This window comes from Pyxicephalus adspersus, chromosome Z, assembly GCF_032062135.1.
Source record: "Pyxicephalus adspersus chromosome Z, UCB_Pads_2.0, whole genome shotgun sequence".
NCBI classification, from domain to species: domain Eukaryota; kingdom Metazoa; phylum Chordata; class Amphibia; order Anura; family Pyxicephalidae; genus Pyxicephalus; species Pyxicephalus adspersus.
The window spans coordinates 16,413,914-16,435,346 of NC_092871.1; the positions used below are offsets into that span (position 1 = coordinate 16,413,914).

Consider the following 21,433-nt stretch of genomic DNA (forward strand, 5'->3'; position numbering starts at 1 on the left):
ATACAAAGTGTTACAACATTTTTTGAAAACATATTATTTTCAGGACATTTGGTCATAATCACAATCAGCTCATTTGGTTTGAAAAAAGTTAAATGACTACAGATAAACTCCCCCTTTCAATGTATCTGCAAATATTATTATTATTATTATTATTATTAATAAACAGGATTAATATAGCGCCAACATATTACGCATCGCTGTACATTAAATAGAGAAATACAAACATTTGGAAGATCAAAGATATATATATATTTATTTATATGGCACGTGCACATAAAATTACATTAAAGCCCAACTCCAAAAAAAACTAAAACAATTTAGCCCTGCACTGATAACAAAATTTACCTCTATGATGATGCCCCCCACTGTTCTGGTCATCTTAAGGGGTAAATGACACCAGGCATTATTCCCACTTCCTATGAGCCCAGGGTGTCAATGACCTATACCCTCATATTAGGTTTGCTGCATCGAGAGGTGCTACATCAATATATGCCTAAAGTTTCTGCAACATTTAGGACCCAAACTGTAAAGGACAGAAGAGGAAGAAGAAAATCTATCATACAACAATACCCAAGACTACAAGAAAGATTTTTTAAATTGTTAATAAAAATAGGGAAGTATTCCAAGTTACTGAATAATACTGAATTTCTTTTTATTCAAATCAGAGTTTATAATTTATTGTAATATCATCAAACGTGTTACCTAATAGTATGGACACATAAAGAATAGGTGAAAAGCAATTTTTGTGGTGGAGTCATTTCATTCAAGGCTGATGTTTAGGTTATGTTTAGACATTGATAGACTGAGGTTTCTACTTCCTGACAGCGAGGTCTGCATTCTACAGCATGTAAATAAAAATAATCCAAACAGTTAGACTCCCTGCCTTCATTGTAAAGGCTGCAGGAAGTGAGCAAAACTGGGAATTCAGCGAGAATTCCGTTGCTGGAATCTACAAACCCTGAAATATGAATGGACTTTTTAAACACAATCACAACTTTAACCACATCAGAGTTTAGACTATTCCTAAATCTATTTACATCCAAAAGTAATTTTGGCTTTAGATATACTTTAAAGTAGAATTGCTTACTGTTGTCACTCATAAAGAATGAATAAAATACAAGGAGGGGAGAAGGAGACCTCTATATAATGTAGCTTCCTTGGTTTTTATTAACTGCAAATAGGAAGAGGATAGTGCAAAATTATTAGTTTTATCTGGATAGGTTGCTGTAAACTATTGAAATGGCATGCAGCGTGTCATTAGGCATGAGGGAAATATTTCTGTCTCCATGGACATCGTTCATTTGGTGGATAGTCACACTCAGTGTATAGGGAGAATCAGACCTTTGTCCTTCTGGGTGGGCTGGGTCAGAAATGGCTGGAAATATAGGAGATGTGCTGCAAAAGATCTGAAATTATTGTGTTGCAGAGATGCCCAGGATACCTTTTCTAGCGCATCTCTTAATAAAAGGAGAATAACCGAGTAGCAATGGAACAGAAGTAGAATGCACTGCTTAGCCCATGCTCTCTGATAGATAAATAGTTCTTTCCCTCCTTCAGTGATCCATGTGAAACATCAAGGTGATGAAATTTTTATCTAGGTGATTTCAGATTCACATATTGTTATACTGCATAGCCATTTGTAAGAATCACATGGTGGAATACGGGATGAGAGCATGTCTATATGGCACAACTAAGAAGTCACTCCTGCTGGGATTCATCCGGTTCTCTTATCAACTCCACTTATTTCGGCCTAATTTAGGATCATTATGGTCCGTTTGCACCCTTGATTTGCCAAATCCCTATACAAACTACATTTGTGCGGCATTGTAGCCACATGTTAAAAGATTGTATGCTGTGTAGTTTTATTCTTTCTTACTACACAGTTAAAAAAGATTTAACAGGTTTTTTGGGACAAAAAATGGTAATAATTAGAAAAAAATATAATACCAAAGACAAAAAAAAACACAAATTTATTTCACAGTACACAACAACATAGCTTGTCAACAAAAGTCCGTTGTTGTCCATGGCACATAAAGACATCATAAAGTACAATCAGCATGATCCATTCTAAACACAATGCGTTTTGGGAAATGATGTTTGCTGCTTCTGGAGCATATTGTCAGTGGAGGGATCATGCACTCAAAAATTAAATATTATTAAAATCACGCCTGTCTGTTCCGGCAAGTTGTAAGTGGAAGTGGGCAACCCAGAGCCACAAGCAATGTAGAAAAGACCCAGGAGGAATCCAAGGATCCGCCATGTAGTCTAATCTGGCTATCTGTTCATCTTGTACAGTTCAACTGTTGTTGGTATTTCCCTTGATATTATGGGTGTAACATTGTCTGTTACAAGATCACATCCCCATCGCATGCCAAAAACATGCAGTTAGATTAAATAGCTTCCCCTCCAAATTGGCCTTAGGGTTTGATAATGACATATGACTATGGTAGGGATTGTGAGCCCCTTTGAGGGACAGTTAGTGATATGACTATAGTTTTATAAAGCACTACAAAATATGTCAGCTCTATATAAATACAAGTTACTATTATACACAAAGTAATATAAGTGATATGCACAAAAAGTATAATAAATAAAACATGCCATCTATAGACAATGATAGCTGTTCACTGAGGACATCTGGTGGTCTGACAGCAGTTTACACACACAAACTTACCTGTTCAGTGTAGGACTGATGACATCTCGTGGCCATCTGTAGCACTGCAGCTCTGTAATATTTATTGAAGTGTAGCTAATTGCAATCACGTTAATGACAGGTCACATCATTCAATGTTCTCACTAGCTGCTACTGGTTCAAATGCAGACGCTGTGGACAATTAAGTCTCACCTTTGTTCCAGAGTGGCTTGGTCAATATCAAAACTACAAAGAGTAATATCTGTAATATAAAAAAAGGTCAACATCTGAAACTTTTTGTGGTTTATGGGTCAATTCCGTGTCCTATAGTATAACTCAGCTTATGAAATGGAGCCAACAATCTAGCATGCTAATTACAAAGCCACCAAGCATCACATATCTAGCAAATCTGATACTTGAGGAATGATTAGCAAGATCTTGTAAACAGCTGGTATTACTTATCTTACTACAAAATACTGTAAAGATAAAGACTTCTAAACTGTCCAGTGTACCACCAGGGAAAATGTTTTTATTAAAATTTATTTATATATTGCATTACACACACAAAAAAGAAACTCTATCATCAGTCCCTTCACCTGTAAACTTGCAATGAGTTGCACTTGGCACATTAATAAATTATAGCAGCTTTAGTTTGTACCATAAGTTGATTTACCATGATATTCTTTTTTTATGAAGGAAAGAGTGCTCACCAGACAGTTCCAAGGTCACTTTTAGCAGAAATGGGGTCCCAAAATGTACAGCATCCATGTATTCCTTACCCCACGCCATTCTGTCAATTTGGGCCCTGCGAAAGATGGGGTCCCTGGACAATTGTCCAGTTTTCTCTACGCTAAAGCCAGCCTTGAAAGAATGGGGGTAATGGAAAAAAGCCAAACATGACAAAAAGCTTCTCTAGAAAATAAGCCAGACATGCTTACTATGCACAAAGCTCCCCATGCTGCTCCACCTAGAAGTGCTCATAGTCTGACTATAGGAACCTGATTAATGAAAGCTCTCCAAGGCTGGAGAGATTACATTTTCATCAGTGAAGCTGGGTGATCTAGCAAACCTGGAGTGGATTTCTTCAAAGTCATTTGCTATTTGCTAGCAAATGTTTTAATTCCTGAACCGAGTGCATTCCAGGTTTGCTGGATTACCCAGCTTCACTGATGAAAGTGTATCCTCTGAAGCCTTGGAGAGCTTTAATAAATCAGGTTCTAGATGTAATCTGGTTGCTATAGACAAAAAGGGAAATGCTTGCTCACATTTAATTTGCAGAGAAGACCCATTGGGCCTGATTTAATAAAGCTCTCTATGGCTGGAGAGGATACACTTTTACCAGTGAAGCTTGGCGATCCAGTAACTCTGAAATGGATATCTTCAAAGTCATTTGCAATTTGCTAGAAAATGTTTTGATCCTGGACCAGATCCATTCCAGATTTGCTGGATTACCCAGCTTCACTGATGAAAGTGTATCCTGTCCAGACTTGGAGAGCTTTAATAAATCAGGCCCAATGAAAGAGCTTTAACCCTGTTCAAGGTTTGATTTACTTACCCACACATATGATTTAGAAGCACTTATTTAGCTTTACAAGAATTGTCCCATCAAATGGTCATTTTTTCTATTAATATAAATACACATTTTGATATTCTCAATTTTCTCCTGGGAAATTTTCCTTAAATCAGGCCCATTATGTTTATGAAAAATTAATTTAGTCAATGAAAGGTAGGCAGAAAGCCAAAGCAGAGCAGGTAACCTCCAGACAATAAAGGGTTCAGTGGTTCTCTATGATTGGGTCACTAACAGATCCTTTGCCATGAAGTTTATCTCTCATGTGTGGAAATATTCACATTCAGAACAGAAATGACCTTTGATGTTTGTACACAACGATGCCCCTCACCTCCCAGCACAGCGTGGAATCTGACCGAATCATTTCCACGCCCCTTTTAACGAGACCATTCCTCGATAAATTTTCCTTAATTAGGGCAAATGGTTCCCACTTCCAGCCATGTGAGAGCTGGGCTCAGGAATGACGAGGTCACAGGTCAATATCTCTCTATAAATAGCAATCTGGGAACGGTTATTAGGGCAGAACTATTGCAAATTCCAAAATTGCTGTCATTCTGTAGATCAGATCCTGACAACACACTGTATGCTCAGAAGTGCCAGACATAATTCTAGCAACAAATGCAGAAAACAACTTTTAAAAGTATCACAGGGGCTGGGTTTATATTTGTGGAAGTTTATTTTATTTATTAGGCATACATTTAGAAAAATTGTAACTATGACTGTATGCATGCATACTGTGCTGTGTTTTAGCAATGTTCATACTGGATTACTGCACAGATCTGGAAATATTACACCAAGCACACCAAGACTTTACATGCCTCTTCTATTTTTACAATATTTGCTTATTCCGAAACTCAGCTTTAAGGGTTAGAATTAGGTGTTTAAGGGGTTAAGATTTATGGTTTAATTTTAGCACTAAGCAATAAAAGGACAATATCACTTAGCTAAATAGGAGCCAAGTGATAGGGCCCACCTTCCTGTAATGTATACTGACCCATCCACACTTGGAGCTTTTAGGTATGGAAGAGAATATGACCTTCTGAAATAGGAACATACGCATGGAGGGAGACAGCAAAAGAATATGGACCATTGCTGGGGTGTGAATAATTAGGGTCACTAGCTTACAGTACATGCATGACCTGATTATAAAATAATAAATACAATTCTAACAGAAGATCCTATGTGTGACGTTATAAGGAAGAGTTTGCAAGCAGTGTTAGCCTATCTCAGAGGGAACAATAATGAATGGCTTGTACAATGCACCCTGGTCAATCAGCCTTCCTCAGAGGAGACTTGGGCAATGAGCAAAAGCAATGGCCACCCCTACAAACTACCCCCAATGTGTAGTTATGGGGGAACATGTGACCCCCCTCCCATGATCACTGACCACTGCCATATAACCGGATAATTCACTGATCTCTCTAAGCTCTGACAACAACCAACACAGGGTATTGTGGTAGCTAAATCAGAAGTTGGAGCAGTGGGGGAGCACCGAGGTAAGAGGTACGGTAAGTATAAGGTGGTTCAGGTGGACTTCTTCACACACTCTGTCACTTTGCTCTGAATGGGTAACCTGACCGTGTTTTTTTTTCTCCATAAAACTTATAGAACAAGATGAGCAAGTGACAGACTTGCAAGTGACATAAACCTCAGTGGAGAATCAAATCAACTACAAACTGCAGCTCAACATAAATTATGTAAAAATAAAGTAGGATAAGATAGCAAAGATGGAATAAAAATGTCGTCAAAATGTGTTTGTTGGCGGGGGGGGGGGGAGGTTGATTACAATCAACCCCCAAATGTAAGTTCCAGCAAAGGTGATCAAAGAAGAGCTATAATTCTTGAAACATCTGCCGTTTATGGGCAACCTTCATTTAACAATGCCCCCCCCCTCCAGAAAACATGCTGGCAAATAACAGGTTAATCTGTCCAGCTGCCACTAAGTGGAGCCCCTGCTGCTCCTACCAGCCATAATTACTAATAACAAGGAACATTAACACTAATAACTCTCTATAACATACTGGAGTGTTTAGGGCAGCAATTGGACACAGGCAGTCAGAAATTTCTTTACATGCACGGTGCACATGTGTGGGTGAGTTGAGCTCTGCTGGGGCCTTAACTTCTTGTAACTAAATATAATTCACTCCACTGGATATTGCACATTTTTTAGTGGTTAGAAAGATAAAGAAGTTTAGTACACACTTGGTCCAACTCGAAAGATTTTGGCAAGTGGCTCCTCTTAACTCTCTGGCCATTTACAGATAGTATAGCACTACGTGACTGGCCAAGAAGAGACGGTGCCTCACTAAATGAAAGCGGTTGTTCTCGCAGTTGCAGCACTAGAAGTACAATGGAGGATAACAATGCAAGTCATTTTAATTTATTTTAGTACGATTAGAAAAAGTTTTTTTTGTGTTGGCTCAGTGGCTGGCATTCTTGCTTTTGCAGCTTTGGAGTCTCAAATTTGAGTCTCTTCTTGAACATCCTGTGTTTGCATGGTACTCCGGTCTCTGGGTTTCCCCCAAAAATTTAACACAGACTGTGTTAATGCTCGGTGGCTCAGTGGTTAGCACTCTGCCCTTTGCAGCACTTGGTTCCAGGTTTGAATCTTAGGCAGGACACTATTTGCATGGAGTTGGCAGGCTCTCTCTGTTTTTATGTGGGGATACTTTGGTTTCCTCCCTCATTCCAAAAAACATGCAGTTAGGTCAATTGGTGTTCCCCTAAAATTGTTTATAGACTGTATTGTGGACATATTACTATAGTAGGGACATTAATTTGTGAGCTCCTTTGCGGGACCCATAACTATAGACTTTGTGAAGTGCTGCATAATATATCAGAGAGATATAAATACAATATTATTATTATTAATGGTATCTGGAGTTGTCTTTTAACTTCGTAGCTGTTACAAAAGAACTAATACACCCACAATCAGAATTAAAAATCAACTTCTATGAAGAAATCTTTTGCCGCCCTCTTGTGACAATTCTGTGTCATTGCAGTTAAGGCTTTATAGCTGGGGAAAAAAAATATTATATAAACGAATACTTGCAATTAACAAGGTGCTTGTGTTGCCACCTAGTGGCCTTTTTTTTAGGTATTCTTAGCTCAGATGGCTGATAATGCAGTGCCTAATTTCTAGCCAAGCATTATAAAAAGGTAGCACAATTCATAAGTATAAATATATGGTAAAATTTCCAGCAATTCTACGGATTTAAACAGAACTAAACCCCTGATTATGCTCTATCCCAGTTCTATCACAGGATGCTGCCATCTTAACAATTGTTTGTTGTATTTTGGTGGGCCACAGAAAAATTTGGACATTATTTACAATTTGTATGTTATATTATTAATAAAACAAAAATAATATTCCTATAAATTCTTATATTCTGAATGACAATTGTCACTTTTATATTGCACTAAATTCATGAACTGTACTAGAGACAGAGCTGTACGTTTCAGTATTGTTTCCACCATTACAACAGTCACCCCGCTCCACGAATACCGATTCTCATTCAATTGTTTTAGTTTGTTTATTTCTCAGATACTCTTTTAGGTAAGTAACTGTATTTTCTTTAACTGTTATATTTAATGGCATCAAATAGTTTGACTTTGATAACTATCATTTCTTGTTTAGTCTTAAATTGGAATGAAATAAACCCATAATAAGTGAGAGAAAAAGCAAAAAAATATTTTGCATTTCTTTATTAATACCAAAGATAATGCAACTAATGATAATAGTAAGAATAGTAATACTTCACATAACCGTGAGCTGATCAATGAATCAGAGCCTCCACAGTCCTTGTCAGCACCATTATTTTACAAATGTATTTATCTCTTTTAAAAAATTCATATTAATGGTCCGCGGGGTTTAAAATGAGGAGTTTAGTGGTCTGTGAGCTCCAAAAGGTTGGCGACCGCTGCTCTATGTAATGGTTTCATTTTACAGTACAACAGTATTACACCAGACACCATATAGAGTTAAAGCATTAACCCCTTAGACCTGGCATATAGGGTTGATTCACTTAGATAGTAGAGATTGAACACTTAGAAAAGTAAATACTCAATGAGCGTAGAAAATAGGATGGGGCTGTATTCATTTTAATTCTCTAATCATGTTTAGTTTTGTAAATTGCCTATGATTTTGGTATTTATCCTGGTATGGTATTAACCCCCTATATTCGAGACAAAGAGTATGGCTACATTCAGGTACCACTTCCTTGTGCCAGTGAACTGTGCCTTAGGGGGGCTACATGAAGCTCCTACCCATGGAAGACCAATAGAGAATGAAAGAGGTGGCAGTAAGTGGTTCAGTACCGCTCACTGCCACGCATTGTCCAATCTGCAGATGCCAGTCCTTGTGGAACCAGTCCTTCAGTCTAAACAGCTGAGTGCCGCGCAAAGTGCCAGCTGTGGGAAACCATGCAGGATTGCGTGAACCTTCCCTTTGTGTGAATGTAATAAATGCTCACACCTTTTGTTGTCTCAGGTTAGCGCTAAGCCTCTAACCTTAAAGAGGACCTGTACTGAGGATGTGCCAGAAAGAAAGGCATGTCGAATGTAATGGACTGGTGTTGTCTGTGGTTCCACACTGGTGGGGTAATACTGATGAAGAAGCAGCAGGAGAACTTTATTAAACCCAGTTTCCTAGAATGGATGGAACAGAAGCAAGGAGATCCTTGCACTGCAGGTACAGCTTCCTCATCAGAAAGGCAAACAGTATGCAGCACATCAGCGAAATCACCAAATCCCTTAAAGCAGTACTAAATCCATGTTACTCCTAGAAATTAGATATTTTGTATGCAAACAACTACCTTTCATTATAGAACCCATTGGTTGTTGTGATCTAATTAGAGGCCATTGCTAAGGGAATATTAGGGCATGCCAGGTGGTGTAACAGTGGCGGTCCAGAATTTGTGACCCACTTCTTCACGGGAAGGTGCAAACAGTTCCTTTTTGGCTCTACCACCTAGTGATAAAGCCTTGAGCACAATTGACCTCTTGCTTTTTTTTTTCAGAGTACTCCCCAGGGAAGTGGCAGCTCTTTTGTTGATTTATGGGGGATCTCTTTGTATTTAGAAGCTTATTTGATGACATGACTAGCAGCTTGCTGCCAGCACCGTTGCCACCTTCTCACCAAGCTTGTGATATAAAACCACGTGTTGACCGAATGAGTTTTAGATCTCTCCTTTGATATTTGTACAAGAATTTTAGGATTATGTACCCATTTCAAAAGTCCTAAAAAAGCAGAGAGCGATGGGGTGAAATGGATTAGCCCCGGGTAGAGAAGGAATTTGTTGGAGATGCCATTGTGGCGCTTTGGCTGACGCAGTGCAAAGCCATCACAGAACACTGCTTAGGTATGAATTGGGCCCTATGACTGGCAAAGGGCACAAACAGGGCAATGGACAGTTTGAATACGTTGTGGCTTCCATTTTTTTCTTAAACTTACAAGAAATTTTTATACATTTTTAATGTTTTTCATCCGTTTTGTTTGCATTGTGTGTTTTTTAGTCATGACTTTTGAAAATACCTTCATTTTGTTCCGTAAACATTTCCTGTAAGCAGCCTCCTTCCATTATTATGGCCATGAATTGGCATAGAACTTGTTTCCAGTATCCGGTCACCATAAGTTCCACTTACACAGATGGGGGGGCATTCTGAATTTTTCTCCATCCTAAATTTTAGCCTCCCCCATGGGAGTTCTAGAGGCTTGGGGCCCCCTAAGTGAGAGGAGCATGCCATTTTTGGCCCCTCTTCTTCATTTTGCGCCTGGCATATTGTTACCCTTCAGGAATCAGCACCTGAACGGCTCATATAGCAACAAGGGTTGTTTGCATTGCAGAACTGTACAAAAAATATGACAGGGTTGCTTTTTTCACACAGACGAATATGTTTTACCAGGCATGCCCACAACTTCACCGGAAACAAAAGCAGCTGACAGAAAGCCGGCTCTCTATAGTAACCTGGTGGCCATATTTGTTGAGGTATTACCTCAGCACCTCAAACTATCAGAAATATTGAACCGCAGCACGTAGTATAATGGAGACAAAAGGAATATATATATTTAGTGCGGCTTCCTAAAGCGCTCATTACATGTTTTTTTGCGCTTTGTAGTTTTAACAGATGGCTTTATTCACAACGAAGGTGTCAGCGGATTACCTCAGATACCCTTTTGCAAAATGGCTGCGTTGAGCAGACGGACGTGGCGTCAGCACGTAGAACGGAATGACGTACGGTGCGGTATGTCTAGTCTTGCAGTTGCCGATTCATTGTAGAGATGGCGGTGAATGGGGCGGACGGACCTGGGATTAGGCAAGTGGCAGCCATGTACGAGCAGCTGAAGGCGGAGTGGAATAAGAAGAGCCCCAACTTAAGCAAGTGTGGAGATGTGCTGGGCAAGCTTAAGGTGAGAGCAGGGGGGATGTGTATTGGTCGGTATTGGAGCAGGGTGACTACTAGGAGGGGCACAGCTCAGACAATTCCAGGTATTGTGTATGAGAAGGAATTCATGTCCATTCAAGTCCATAGGTTATAGGGATGTGTTCATGGTGTAAAGTGTGCTGCCTAAGGCCTAGTAAGGCCTAGTAAACATTGGCATCAATATAAACACTCACCCTAAGGCACACATAGACATGTAGGGTGTATGGGCAGCCAATCAGAACACAGAGCTGTCAGTGAGGTCACAGTTGGTCATAGAAGTACCTATTGTTATAATATATTAGCTTTGGGAGGTGTAAAGAGACCCTGTCACCAGACCACCTTCTATGGGACGGAGGCTGTGCTTGGGAATTATTATTACACAGTATTTATATAGTGCCGACATAGTACGCAGCGCTGTACAAAGTCCTTAGCCATATCACTAGCTGTCCCTCCAAGGAGCTCACAATCTAATGCCCCTACCATAGTCATTAATAACGTCTAAGGTCAATTTTAGGGGAAGCCAATAAACCTAACTGCATGTTTTTAGACTGTGGGAGGAAACCCATGGAAACACGGGGAGAACATACAAACTCCATGCAGATAGAGCCCTGGCTGAGGTTCGAACCTGGGACCTAGCGCTGCAAAAGCTGGAGCCCTAACCACTGAGCCACCCAGCTTCCCTTGCGCTTGCGGGATTAATGAAGTCCCAGAACCGTGCGCCGGAGTTACGTCATCCTGAAACAGCCAATCGAGATGGCCAGAAGAGAAAGATTGTGGTGCTGGAACGTGGACAGGTGAGTCGGCTGGGTTTAGTTCCACTTACTACAAAGGTACATTGCAAAAATACAAAGCCGTATTCCCAGAATTGTTATATAGCTGGGTGGGAAGAAATTGTAGGTGGGTGGTGGCCCCTGTATTGGGACCCAACTTATCAGTAACCACTCAAAAACACCTGGGTGGTTACTGAAAAGTGCCAGGTGGTGCGCCCAGCTAGAAGGGGCTGGGGAGAAGAAAATATTTTTAGGAAAAGTAATAATGACTGAAAGTAAGCAAATAAAATACTTCAATGCTAACAGGCATAGCAAACATGAGTGACAACTCTGCCCTGTATTGAGGAGTATTGCAGCATCACTGAAATGTGGGGATAGTTTCCCCCCTGAATCTCCCCGTTTTCTAGTTAATATTTGTATGAGGTGGCCTTCCCCTATTGGTTCAAACAAAGGAGATAATGAATAACAGAAAGATGGGGTTTATAGGCCAATGTTTTCAACTGTGATGGTTATATTTTTGTATAAATCGTCATAAACAATAACAAAAATCAACAGAGTATGTGTGGCTTCCAGCCCATTGTATTATCATGGGGTGGAGTTCTGACAGACTATACATACAATCAACTAGCGTTTGGTGTTGAACCTGTTGTAGTCTCATTATTGTATGTTATTTGTATATATTCCATGAGACATTGCACAAAACATTTGTTACAAATTATAAATTGTGTTATATTTATTGTTTAGCCGGGTGGGAAGAAATTGTAGGTGAGTGGCAGCCCCTGTGACCCAACTCATCACTAACCACCCAAAACAGCTTGGTCGTTACTGAAATGTGCTGGGTGCTGCACCCGGCTAAAAGGGGCCTAGGGGAGAACACGGCAATAATATGGGTAATAATTCCCCCCGCTGTGTGCTATGGGTCCTTCCGTTGGCTGCTATTTACTACAAGGCAGAAGTGACTTAGTAGGTGGTGGGTGAAACCACAGCGTACAACGGGTGCCCAGGTATCTGTCACACCCCGAAGAGTTGTATAGCAGAGATGAGTGTAACTCTGGATTTGCTGGACAGGTAAGGATTCCAGTTCTTTGTTTACAGGAAATTATTAGAACTAAATGCCTAATATCCTATTTAATAATATTAAAGTATGTACTGCTGGAAAGGGAGCAATAAATCCAAGTAGTAGAGTACTGGGTATTTTTACATATCCTCAAGTTTCAGACACTGAGGACACTCAAGAGCTAAGATTTGACTTATGATGATTTTTAGGGTAGCAGTGGTGTCACTTTTAGCAGAATTTGCTGCCACTGCTTTTTACATGAAAGGAAATCCTCAGGTAAGTATATGAAGAATGTGGAAAAATACAGCTGGTTGAGGGAGAAACTGCGATCTTGAACAGGTGTCCGATGTTACTGGAAAGGGGTCAGACATCTGTGGGCAAGCTGGAGCCACAAAGAATTTTACAACAAACATCACATACAAAGTAGGAACTTATTACTACTTAGGATACTTAGGTGTTGGGTCACAACACAGGCTGCTACCCGCCTATAATTTTTTCCCACCTGGTTTAAAAACATTTCTGGGTTGAACGCTGAAGTGGCTTGGGTTGTTGTGCCATGGTGGCTCTTTGTGGCCTGCATTGAAGCCCCATGTTTAAAAAAGAAATCTAGGTGTCAATGATTACTTGTCATGATGGCTTATGCACAGCATATTTGTCACTTTTCTTCTGCTTTTGAAACATTATTTAATATTAATAAACAGGATTTATATAGCAATATAGAAACCAACAAACAAATACAAGGGACTTTTCAGGCAGTAATAAATTGATTGCTGTATTTAGCAGCCCTATGTGTCATCCTGTTCCTACTCCTTTAGATCTCCTGAGGAAGCGGACAGTGGTTCCGCGAAACGTGTAGAGACGATACATTCACTATAGTTCCCCCATTCACCTGAACCTCTACAACAGGGGTGTCAAATTCAAATACACAGTGGGCCAAAATTAAAAACTTAGACAAAGTCGCGGGCTAAACTTGAACATGAAATAGCACCGCTACTACAATTCCCTGCGTCAAGAAAACAGTCCAATGCTGGGCCATGCATAGGCAGAGAGGCCGCTGATCTGTAGACACAAGTGATTCCCTATGATTCCTATGATACTATGATTCCCGGCATTACTTGCGTCTTTAAAACAGTCCAATTTAGGGCCACACATAGGCAGAGAGGCCGCTGGTCTATAGACGCGAGTGATGCTGGAAATTGTAGTAGCAGCGATATTTCAATGCACTGGCGGGCCAGCTGCAATTCATATTTAGGATTCCTTTGGGGGCCAAAAAAAGATTTGGCCCACGGGCCAGAGTTTGACACCCCTGCTCTACATGAAAGGATGGGACAGCATGATTTTCTTTCAAGGTTCCCTATAAACTTGGAGATTCACATCTAACGATTGTTGTTTTTTTATGCCAATGTTTTTAGAAATAGAGAGAATAAATTTTAAAGATTTGTAATATGCTATTTTAAAAAAAGCGTAAATTGAATTGATGGAAATATAATTTTTTACTGCCTGAAAAGTCACATTGAATTTTATAGAGGGATGTGGCAGTTGCTGATAAAATATTCAGATGGAAAAGTTTTAACATGGTGTAGTATTTTTATATAGAGCCAACATATTACGCGACGCTGTACATTGAATAGGGGTTTCAAATGACAGACATATACAAACAGTAACACAGGAGGAGGGGAGGACCCTGCCCTGAAGAGCTTACTATCTAGGAGGGGGAGGAAGGAGCACCTAATAGGAGGGGGAACCATGTTGACCCTCAAAGGTGTCCTCTTTAACTGCACATAAGTTCATAAATCACTCAGTTTTTCTTCTATTTATTTGTAATTCTGTTTATCCAGTCTTGTGGTTTACACATCAGTCACACCACATAGTGGTATTTATTCCTAGTTTAGCAATGAAGCTGCTTGTGTTACCTTTATGCTGCCAGCTTTTTGGTTGGACAGGGAATAAACACAATCACCTCTGCAAAATTAGCAACAAGTTAATCGGCAAGCAGTAAAGCTGAACCAGAAAGTAGCCGGAAAGAGTGATGATCTTGACTTTGCAATGTGGCAGAAGCATGCCAATCACTGTAATGGATAAAATTACAAAATTATAAATATCTATGTATATCGTGTGTGAAAAATATCGAGGTAGCATTTTTTTTTTTTTTGTGTGTTTTTTATTGATGAGCAATGTAAGCACAACCCCTGAGAACAGAACATACATTCCCTATTAAATGTACAGCGCTGCATAATATGCTGGCGCTATATAAATCCTGTTTATTAAAATAATAACTAACTACACAGGGACTTCATGTTTTTTTTTTTTTTTTCTTCTCGTTACAGTTGGCTCTTCTGGAACAAAATTTCTTACCAACTACAGATGCCAAATTGACCAAACAGCAGCTCGTCTTAGCTAGTAAGTACATTCTGCCCTAAATCTTATTAGAAAAGAAAATTCCCAGAACATTAGTGAAATCCTTTGTAAAGTCAAGTTGCCCCTCTAGTCTTTCACTTGATTGGATTTTTTTTAGATGAAGGGTGGTTGCAGTTATTAATTCCATCCATCAAACTTCATTTACTTCATTTATAAAAAGAAATCTGGTTGTACTGCTGTACTTTAATCTTTGTTTTTTGCATTCCTTTAAAGTCATCCCACAGTTAAATTTATTTCTTGTAGTTTGTATGTTTTTAATGCACTTTTTATAAATGATCCCCAGGCAAATAGTAATTCTCCCCCCTGCCAACCATCTACCTAACAGTTTTTTTTCTTTCCTTGTACATAAAGAAACACTTGCCTAAATCTGCTGTCCAAGACCCCTGCTAGCTTTATATCCTGGTGCGGGACACTGCAAATCCAGAACTGCAGATAGGCCCTCACTCCAACCAATGTATTAAACTTATTAAACTGAAAGTTCAGTTTACCTTTAAATACTTGGACAGAGTAATGATTCCACTGGTTACCTAAACCCTTATGTTCTGATGTCTCCTCTGCACACGATTATTTAACAGATATGGTGAAGTTACTGACCTAATCAGCTGAAAAAACTCACTTTTTTTCAGCCAAAAGTTTGATTTATTTTTTATGCTTAAAGTTTTACCTGTTTGTTTTCAGGAGACGTTTTGGAGATTGGCGCACAGTGGAGTATTCTAAAGAAAGACATCCCCTCCTTTGAAAGATACATGGCACAGTTGAAGTGTTACTACTTTGATTACATGTAAGAATATATTGACACATCATATTGTTGCTTATAACTAATTAACATTAATGTCTCTACCTCAGTCATATGTCTTTAATACAATCTAAGGTCAATTTTGGGGTGTTGCCAATTAACCTAACTGCACGTTTTTTGGGATGTTGGTGGAAACATGGAGGAAACCCATGCAGACACAGGGAGAACCTGCAAACTCCATGCAGAGATTTGAACCTGCGACCTAGCGCTGCAAAGGACAGAGCACTAACCTCTGAACCACCCATCTTGTATTCTGTGTTGGTACCGTTGAAATGACACATCTTTCTGGACCAATTCATACTTGGATAAAATGATGACAAGGAAACCCTCCATCCTGGTTGTCATTTTGAGACTGTGTAGAAAGAGATGGGACACTACTGCATTGTAACGTGTAGGTGGACGTTCTACATTAAAAATATTTCATTGGAAAGGCATCTTAAGGTGCCACATGCTGTCTGCACTGCCACCTAATCAATTGGTCATTCTTCCATTACGTTCAAAGGCAGTTAAGTAGCCATAGTTTCAGCTACTATACATGCTGATCACTCGATATATAAAGCAGTAAAGCAAAATTTTAAAAGGACACCAATGTTGTTTTTATCTTTGTGTTATATTTTCTCATGACTTTGTATATCGAAGTGGTATACAATTGGTAAACTTTTCATAGAAGGACATTTCGTAGTCCTGTTCCACGTGAAACTGTGTGGCTAATTACACCTTTGTTGTTGTATTATGACAGCCCAGTTTGTGCTGAAAACATTGTGCAGTATTTTGTCTATTGTAGGCCACCACAATGCAGGTGTTCTGCGGTGTCAATAACATAATGCACCAACTTTACATGCATTACAGCAATGCAATAGTGTTAATAGGTACATTGGAGTAATAAACTTTAATTTAAACTCCTCTTCTTTCTGTACGTCTGTCAGACTACCAGACAACTGGCATTTTCAGAAGATGTTCAGGAAATTCAGCTTCTGTATCTCTCTCTGCATAGATAGATAGATAGATTGCTGACTTATTTTTATTTTAATGATGAAATTATTATTTTTAGCTATGGACCCTGGATAAATACAGGTAGTCCCCGGGTTACATACGAGATAGGGACTGTAGGTTTGATCTTAAGTTGAATGTGTATGCAAGTCAGAACAGGTACATTATTTTAATAAATGCCATTAGGACAGATATTTGTCTCAACATATTAGGCAGTGTGGTGTCAGTTACTGTATAAAATCCTCACTGTGAGTTAGTCACAAAAACAAAGCAAAAAAAACTTTATGGAGCCTAGACATTCATTAACTTCTGGAGCAAGCTGTGCTTGGTATGCAAAAAGAAACAACTGCAGAGTTTGTCTTGTTGGTCATTAAAGAGTTAGAAGAGGCTGGAGAAAGCGCTCACCACCCTAAGATCACCCACAACCTCAGCTGTGTTTAGCAAAAGATTTTTTTCTGCAAGTCATTCAAACCGCCCCCCTTTAATCCTCCGTTCAGCTCACAGCGAGCTAGGAAGCCCCATTCCTATCTAGGAGACGTCCGTATGTCGGATGTCCTTAACCCAAGGACTACCTGTATGCAGCTAACTATTGTATATTTATATAGCATTTTAGTCCTTTCACAAACTGTTTTTAGAAGGAACCATTTAACCTCATGAGTATGTTTTGAGGTGTGGGAGCTACCCAAAGTTTTTGGAGATATTCCACACAACCATAGGTTGTTCACACTCCACATAGATTGTAGTCTGGCCAAGTAACAAACCCAGGACCCTAGTGCTGTAAGGTTTGACTGCTAGCAGTTTGTGCCCCGTGTTGATTTAATCTTTTAGCTCAGTAACTTTAGTCTTATGACATTCTGAATGTCTGAATATCTTTTGGTATGATGAATCTTTATTCTCCATTGTTATATAATGACCACAGTGGAGTTTATTTTGTTTTTTTAATGGTGGTACTGTTTTTTTGTTGTAGAGATGAGCTTCCAGAATCTGCATATAATCACCAGCTGCTTGGCCTGAACCTCCTCTTCCTCTTATCGCAGAACAGAGTGGCTGAATTTCACACAGAGCTGGAACGGTTACCTGCTAAAGATATCCAGGCCAATGTGTACATCAAGCACCCGGTATCTCTAGAGCAGGTATCCCCCATTTATGAACCATAGCAGTCATCCCTGCTTGTGAGGCTTTATCTTGTATCCATCAGCATCACCTGTCTCTTCCTGTTTTTCAGTACTTGATGGAGGGAAGCTATAACAAAGTGTTTCTGGCCAAAGGAAACATTCCAGCAGAGAGTTACACATTCTTCATTGACATCTTGCTGGACACCATAAGGTTAGTTAAATAATTGGCTTTTTGCACGGTGCTTTTAAGATATGTCTGCTTTCATATTGCCAGCCTTGGCTTCAAAGCTGACAGATATAAAAGACAGTTTAATAAATATCTGTATTTTGTAAATACAAAATGAAATACAAAAATTGTGGGGAAGGGGGTTGATGTGAAAGCCTCACACTATAGTGTACTAATGTGTTGTGATGGTGCTGAGACAGAAAAAGTAGCAGAACAGGTCTTACTCTGAATACGGTCTCTTACTCAACACTCCTGGGGACACTCCTGTAGAAAGTAAAAACATTGCATATTGATTGACAAGTCATGTTTATAGTAAAACTATAGTTCTGCTTCCAAAATTTGTGAGCAGGCAGGTCTTTATTGCAGAAAGGGACAAGCAATAAAACATACTTACCTGCCTGTTTGCCATTTTCTTAAACATAAAAAAAAACATTTCGCTGTATGAGCAGTTCAGCATAAGATGTTAGGGTAGTCCTTGCATCCCCTTGGGCTGCCTGGTTTGAATCAACTCCTGTGGGTATGCATAGCAGTTACATCATTCGGGACCGCCTGATCAATCAAACCAGAAGAAAAAGAAAACGGCACCTGCGGCAGCGTAAAGCTAGGGGAGTCTATTTAAAGCAGTGTTCTCCCCAGTCAATTTTAGCTAAGTGACCGACCACTTTTCATTAAACACCAGGCTGTTTTTGGGTGGTTACTGGTGAGTTGGGTCACAATACAGAGGCTGCCACCCTTCTTAAAAAAAAAAATCTTGGTTGAGCACTGTATTATGATCAGGAAGGTATGATTTTTTTGTTGCAGAAGGGACATGGCCTGTCCCTTCATAAAGGACCTTCCCGGTCACCGTTTTTAATTTTTCTATTTAGTTCCACTTTTTGCTGTGCTGTTGGCATTTTTAGAGGGGTTTAAAGGACATAAAAAAGTTGCAGTATAACAAAGGTAAACATATAAAATAATTCCCTGGCTGGTGATTGGATGAGAATGGAGGCTTTTATAGCATCTAAAACTGTCTGACACTGGTGACACAGTACTTATTTACTGTAACTATACATATATAGTAGCCTATATCAATGTTTTTGCATATACAATATTTTGCAAATATAATACTATATTAGTGGTAAACATTGATGGGAAATAATGACAAATGATGAAAAGTAAATATATTAGTAATATACTGGATTTGAGAACATGAAACAGTGTGGTGACAATAGGCGCATAGTTCTAGTTGTGCCCTCTACCCTTTCAGGGTAGAGGGCAGAACTAGATGCATAAAATGGTATTCCTGAGTTAGGTATGCAGCTAAACAGATAAGTTGGCATATTTGTTTAGGATTCCCTGCTCACACAGAGGCTTGGAGGGGGTGGTTTGTATGACTTGCAGAAGAAATCTTTTGCTAAACACAGCTGAGGTTGTGGGTGATCTTATGGAGGTGAATTTTTTATGCAGCTTCTTGTAACCCTTTAATGACCAACAGAAACTCTGCAATTTTTTCTTTTTGCATATCAAAGCACAGCTTGCTCCAGAAGTTAATGACTGTCTAGGCTCCATAAAGTGTTTTTTAACTCTTTGATTGTGTTTGTCACTCCACGCTGCCTAATAATATGTTGAGACAAACATCTGTCCTAATTGCATTTATTAAAATACTGTACCTGTTCTTGCATACAAATTCAATTTAAGAACAAGGTTACAGTCCCTCTCTCCTACCCTGTTTCCCCTATGATAAGGCACTGTCTTATATTTTTTGAAATGCCAAAATATGCCCTAGGTCCTTTTTTCAGGGGGATGTCTTATTTTTCCATGAAGAAGACTACACCTCTGAAGCTCTATCCAGTGGATGAATACTAAATGCTTCTAAAAGTGGTCCTTGTGTTGCAAGTTCAAGGCTGTGAGTGAAATCTTCACACTCTGTACTCATGAGAAACAGGTAGAATTACACCCAGTTTCATTCACTGCATTACAGGAACATTGGTGAAACAGTGAGTTTGTTGGAGATGACCATCTAACCCCCCCCCCAGCGGTAATCCCGAGTCACAGTTGGGGTAGCTTTAACCTAAAAAAAAACCCACTTACCTTGCTCCTTTGTCGTTCCCCATCGTCCTGCTGGTTCCTGCAGATCGTCTTCTTTGATATTGAGTCGCGCAATGCAGAGACGTTCTCCAGGGTTTCCCGGTAACGTCGGTGTGGGCAGCGGAATGGCGGGAAATTCAAAATTTTTTTTTACTGGATTCAATAAAAAATAGCTGTATTGAGTCCAATACAAAGAAATTTTATATAATTATATTATACATGCTACTGTACACTTACATTACATGTTTAACTTTTTTTTTATTTTTTTTAACAGATTTTGGTGTTTTTATTTAAAGTTTATTATTAAATTTATTATATATTGGACATATTTCGGTGAGTTATGCCTAAGAATTATAGCCTATAATGCAAAAAAATTAGGCTTTTTGCATGGAAATTTGGACGGAATTAGAATGCTAGGCAGGTTAAAAAAAGGGACCAATTTGTATACAAGAACGGAAAGCACATGTTAATACAATGACATAAACTGGCATAATTGAAAAGACTATACAAGCCTTGTAATCAGGAAAGCTGAATGCAGTAAAAAACAGATCCCCCTCTAGTGGCTAATCTACAGATTCCAATCCAATACCAAATATATACAGAATTTCATAAAATGTTCTGGTATTACATACATTCACTTTAACCTTTAGCTATTCCTAGTTTCAACATTTAATTTTTTTTCTTTTCCTTGTGCCTGCAGCGCGGCTGGGTTTTGGGCCCAAACAACTACTACAGTTTCAGCAGCCAACAGCAGAATCCGGAGGAGGCCACAATCCCTTCCACAGAACTAGCCAAGCAAGTGATCGAGTATGCCCGCCAGCTGGAGATGATCGTTTAAGGACAGGAAGTCAGCACAGCCAACTTCCCACTTGTGTTCTCTTTTCTGGTCTCTCTGTTCACTCACCGGTTTTACTCGTATTTTATAGACAATATAGGGGGATCTTTTCTAATATAACACGGAAACGTCCTTCAACGGGCCTGGCTGATGGATACCTTGCCCTTCACCGTTACCTAAAACTATCTTTTATTTGTGAAGAAACCAGTGCAGACAGGAGGAATTATTCTGTTTCTATAGCGATACCAGTGTATTTGTTACTTTGCTCAGTAAAGGAGCCAAAACACAAACCTGTTGAAGTATTTTTTTTTTTACATTTGCAGGGGACCTTAAAAGGTCTATACTACTATACTCGAAAATTAAAAAACAAATACACACTTACCTTCAATCCCGCAGGGCAGTCCGATCACTCCGAGGGTCACCCTATGTCACCCGACCCAGGCGTGTGATCAGGTGACATAGGAAAAAATTTGCCGATCTCACTTCGCATGCATGAGATCGGCAAATTTTTCTCTTTAGCAAAGTGTCCAAGAG

General features: G+C 39.4%; 1 protein-coding gene across 1 annotated transcript; it reads left to right on the plus strand.

Annotated features, from left to right (window-relative positions):
- Positions 1–10,438: 10,438 nt before the first annotated feature.
- Positions 10,439–21,189, plus strand: PSMD8 (proteasome 26S subunit, non-ATPase 8). The gene is made up of 6 exons (XM_072430814.1): positions 10,439–10,611; positions 14,780–14,852; positions 15,549–15,651; positions 17,624–17,789; positions 17,882–17,992; positions 20,738–21,189. Exons 1-6 carry the CDS (start codon positions 10,483–10,485, stop codon positions 20,900–20,902), a joined length of 747 nt encoding a protein of 248 aa, XP_072286915.1. The 5' UTR covers positions 10,439–10,482; the 3' UTR covers positions 20,903–21,189.
- Positions 21,190–21,433: the final 244 nt, after the last annotated feature.

Excerpts from the sequence above, each read along its gene's own strand:
- PSMD8 (XM_072430814.1), top strand. The coding sequence starts at position 10,483 with ATGGCGGTGAATGGGGCGGACGGACCTGGGATTAGGCAAGTGGCAGCC. Across the intron at positions 10,612-14,779 it reads ATGTGCTGGGCAAGCTTAAG|TTGGCTCTTCTGGAACAAAA; the intron begins GTGAGAGCAGGG and ends TTCTCGTTACAG. Across the intron at positions 14,853-15,548 it reads ACAGCAGCTCGTCTTAGCTA|GAGACGTTTTGGAGATTGGC; the intron begins GTAAGTACATTC and ends GTTTGTTTTCAG.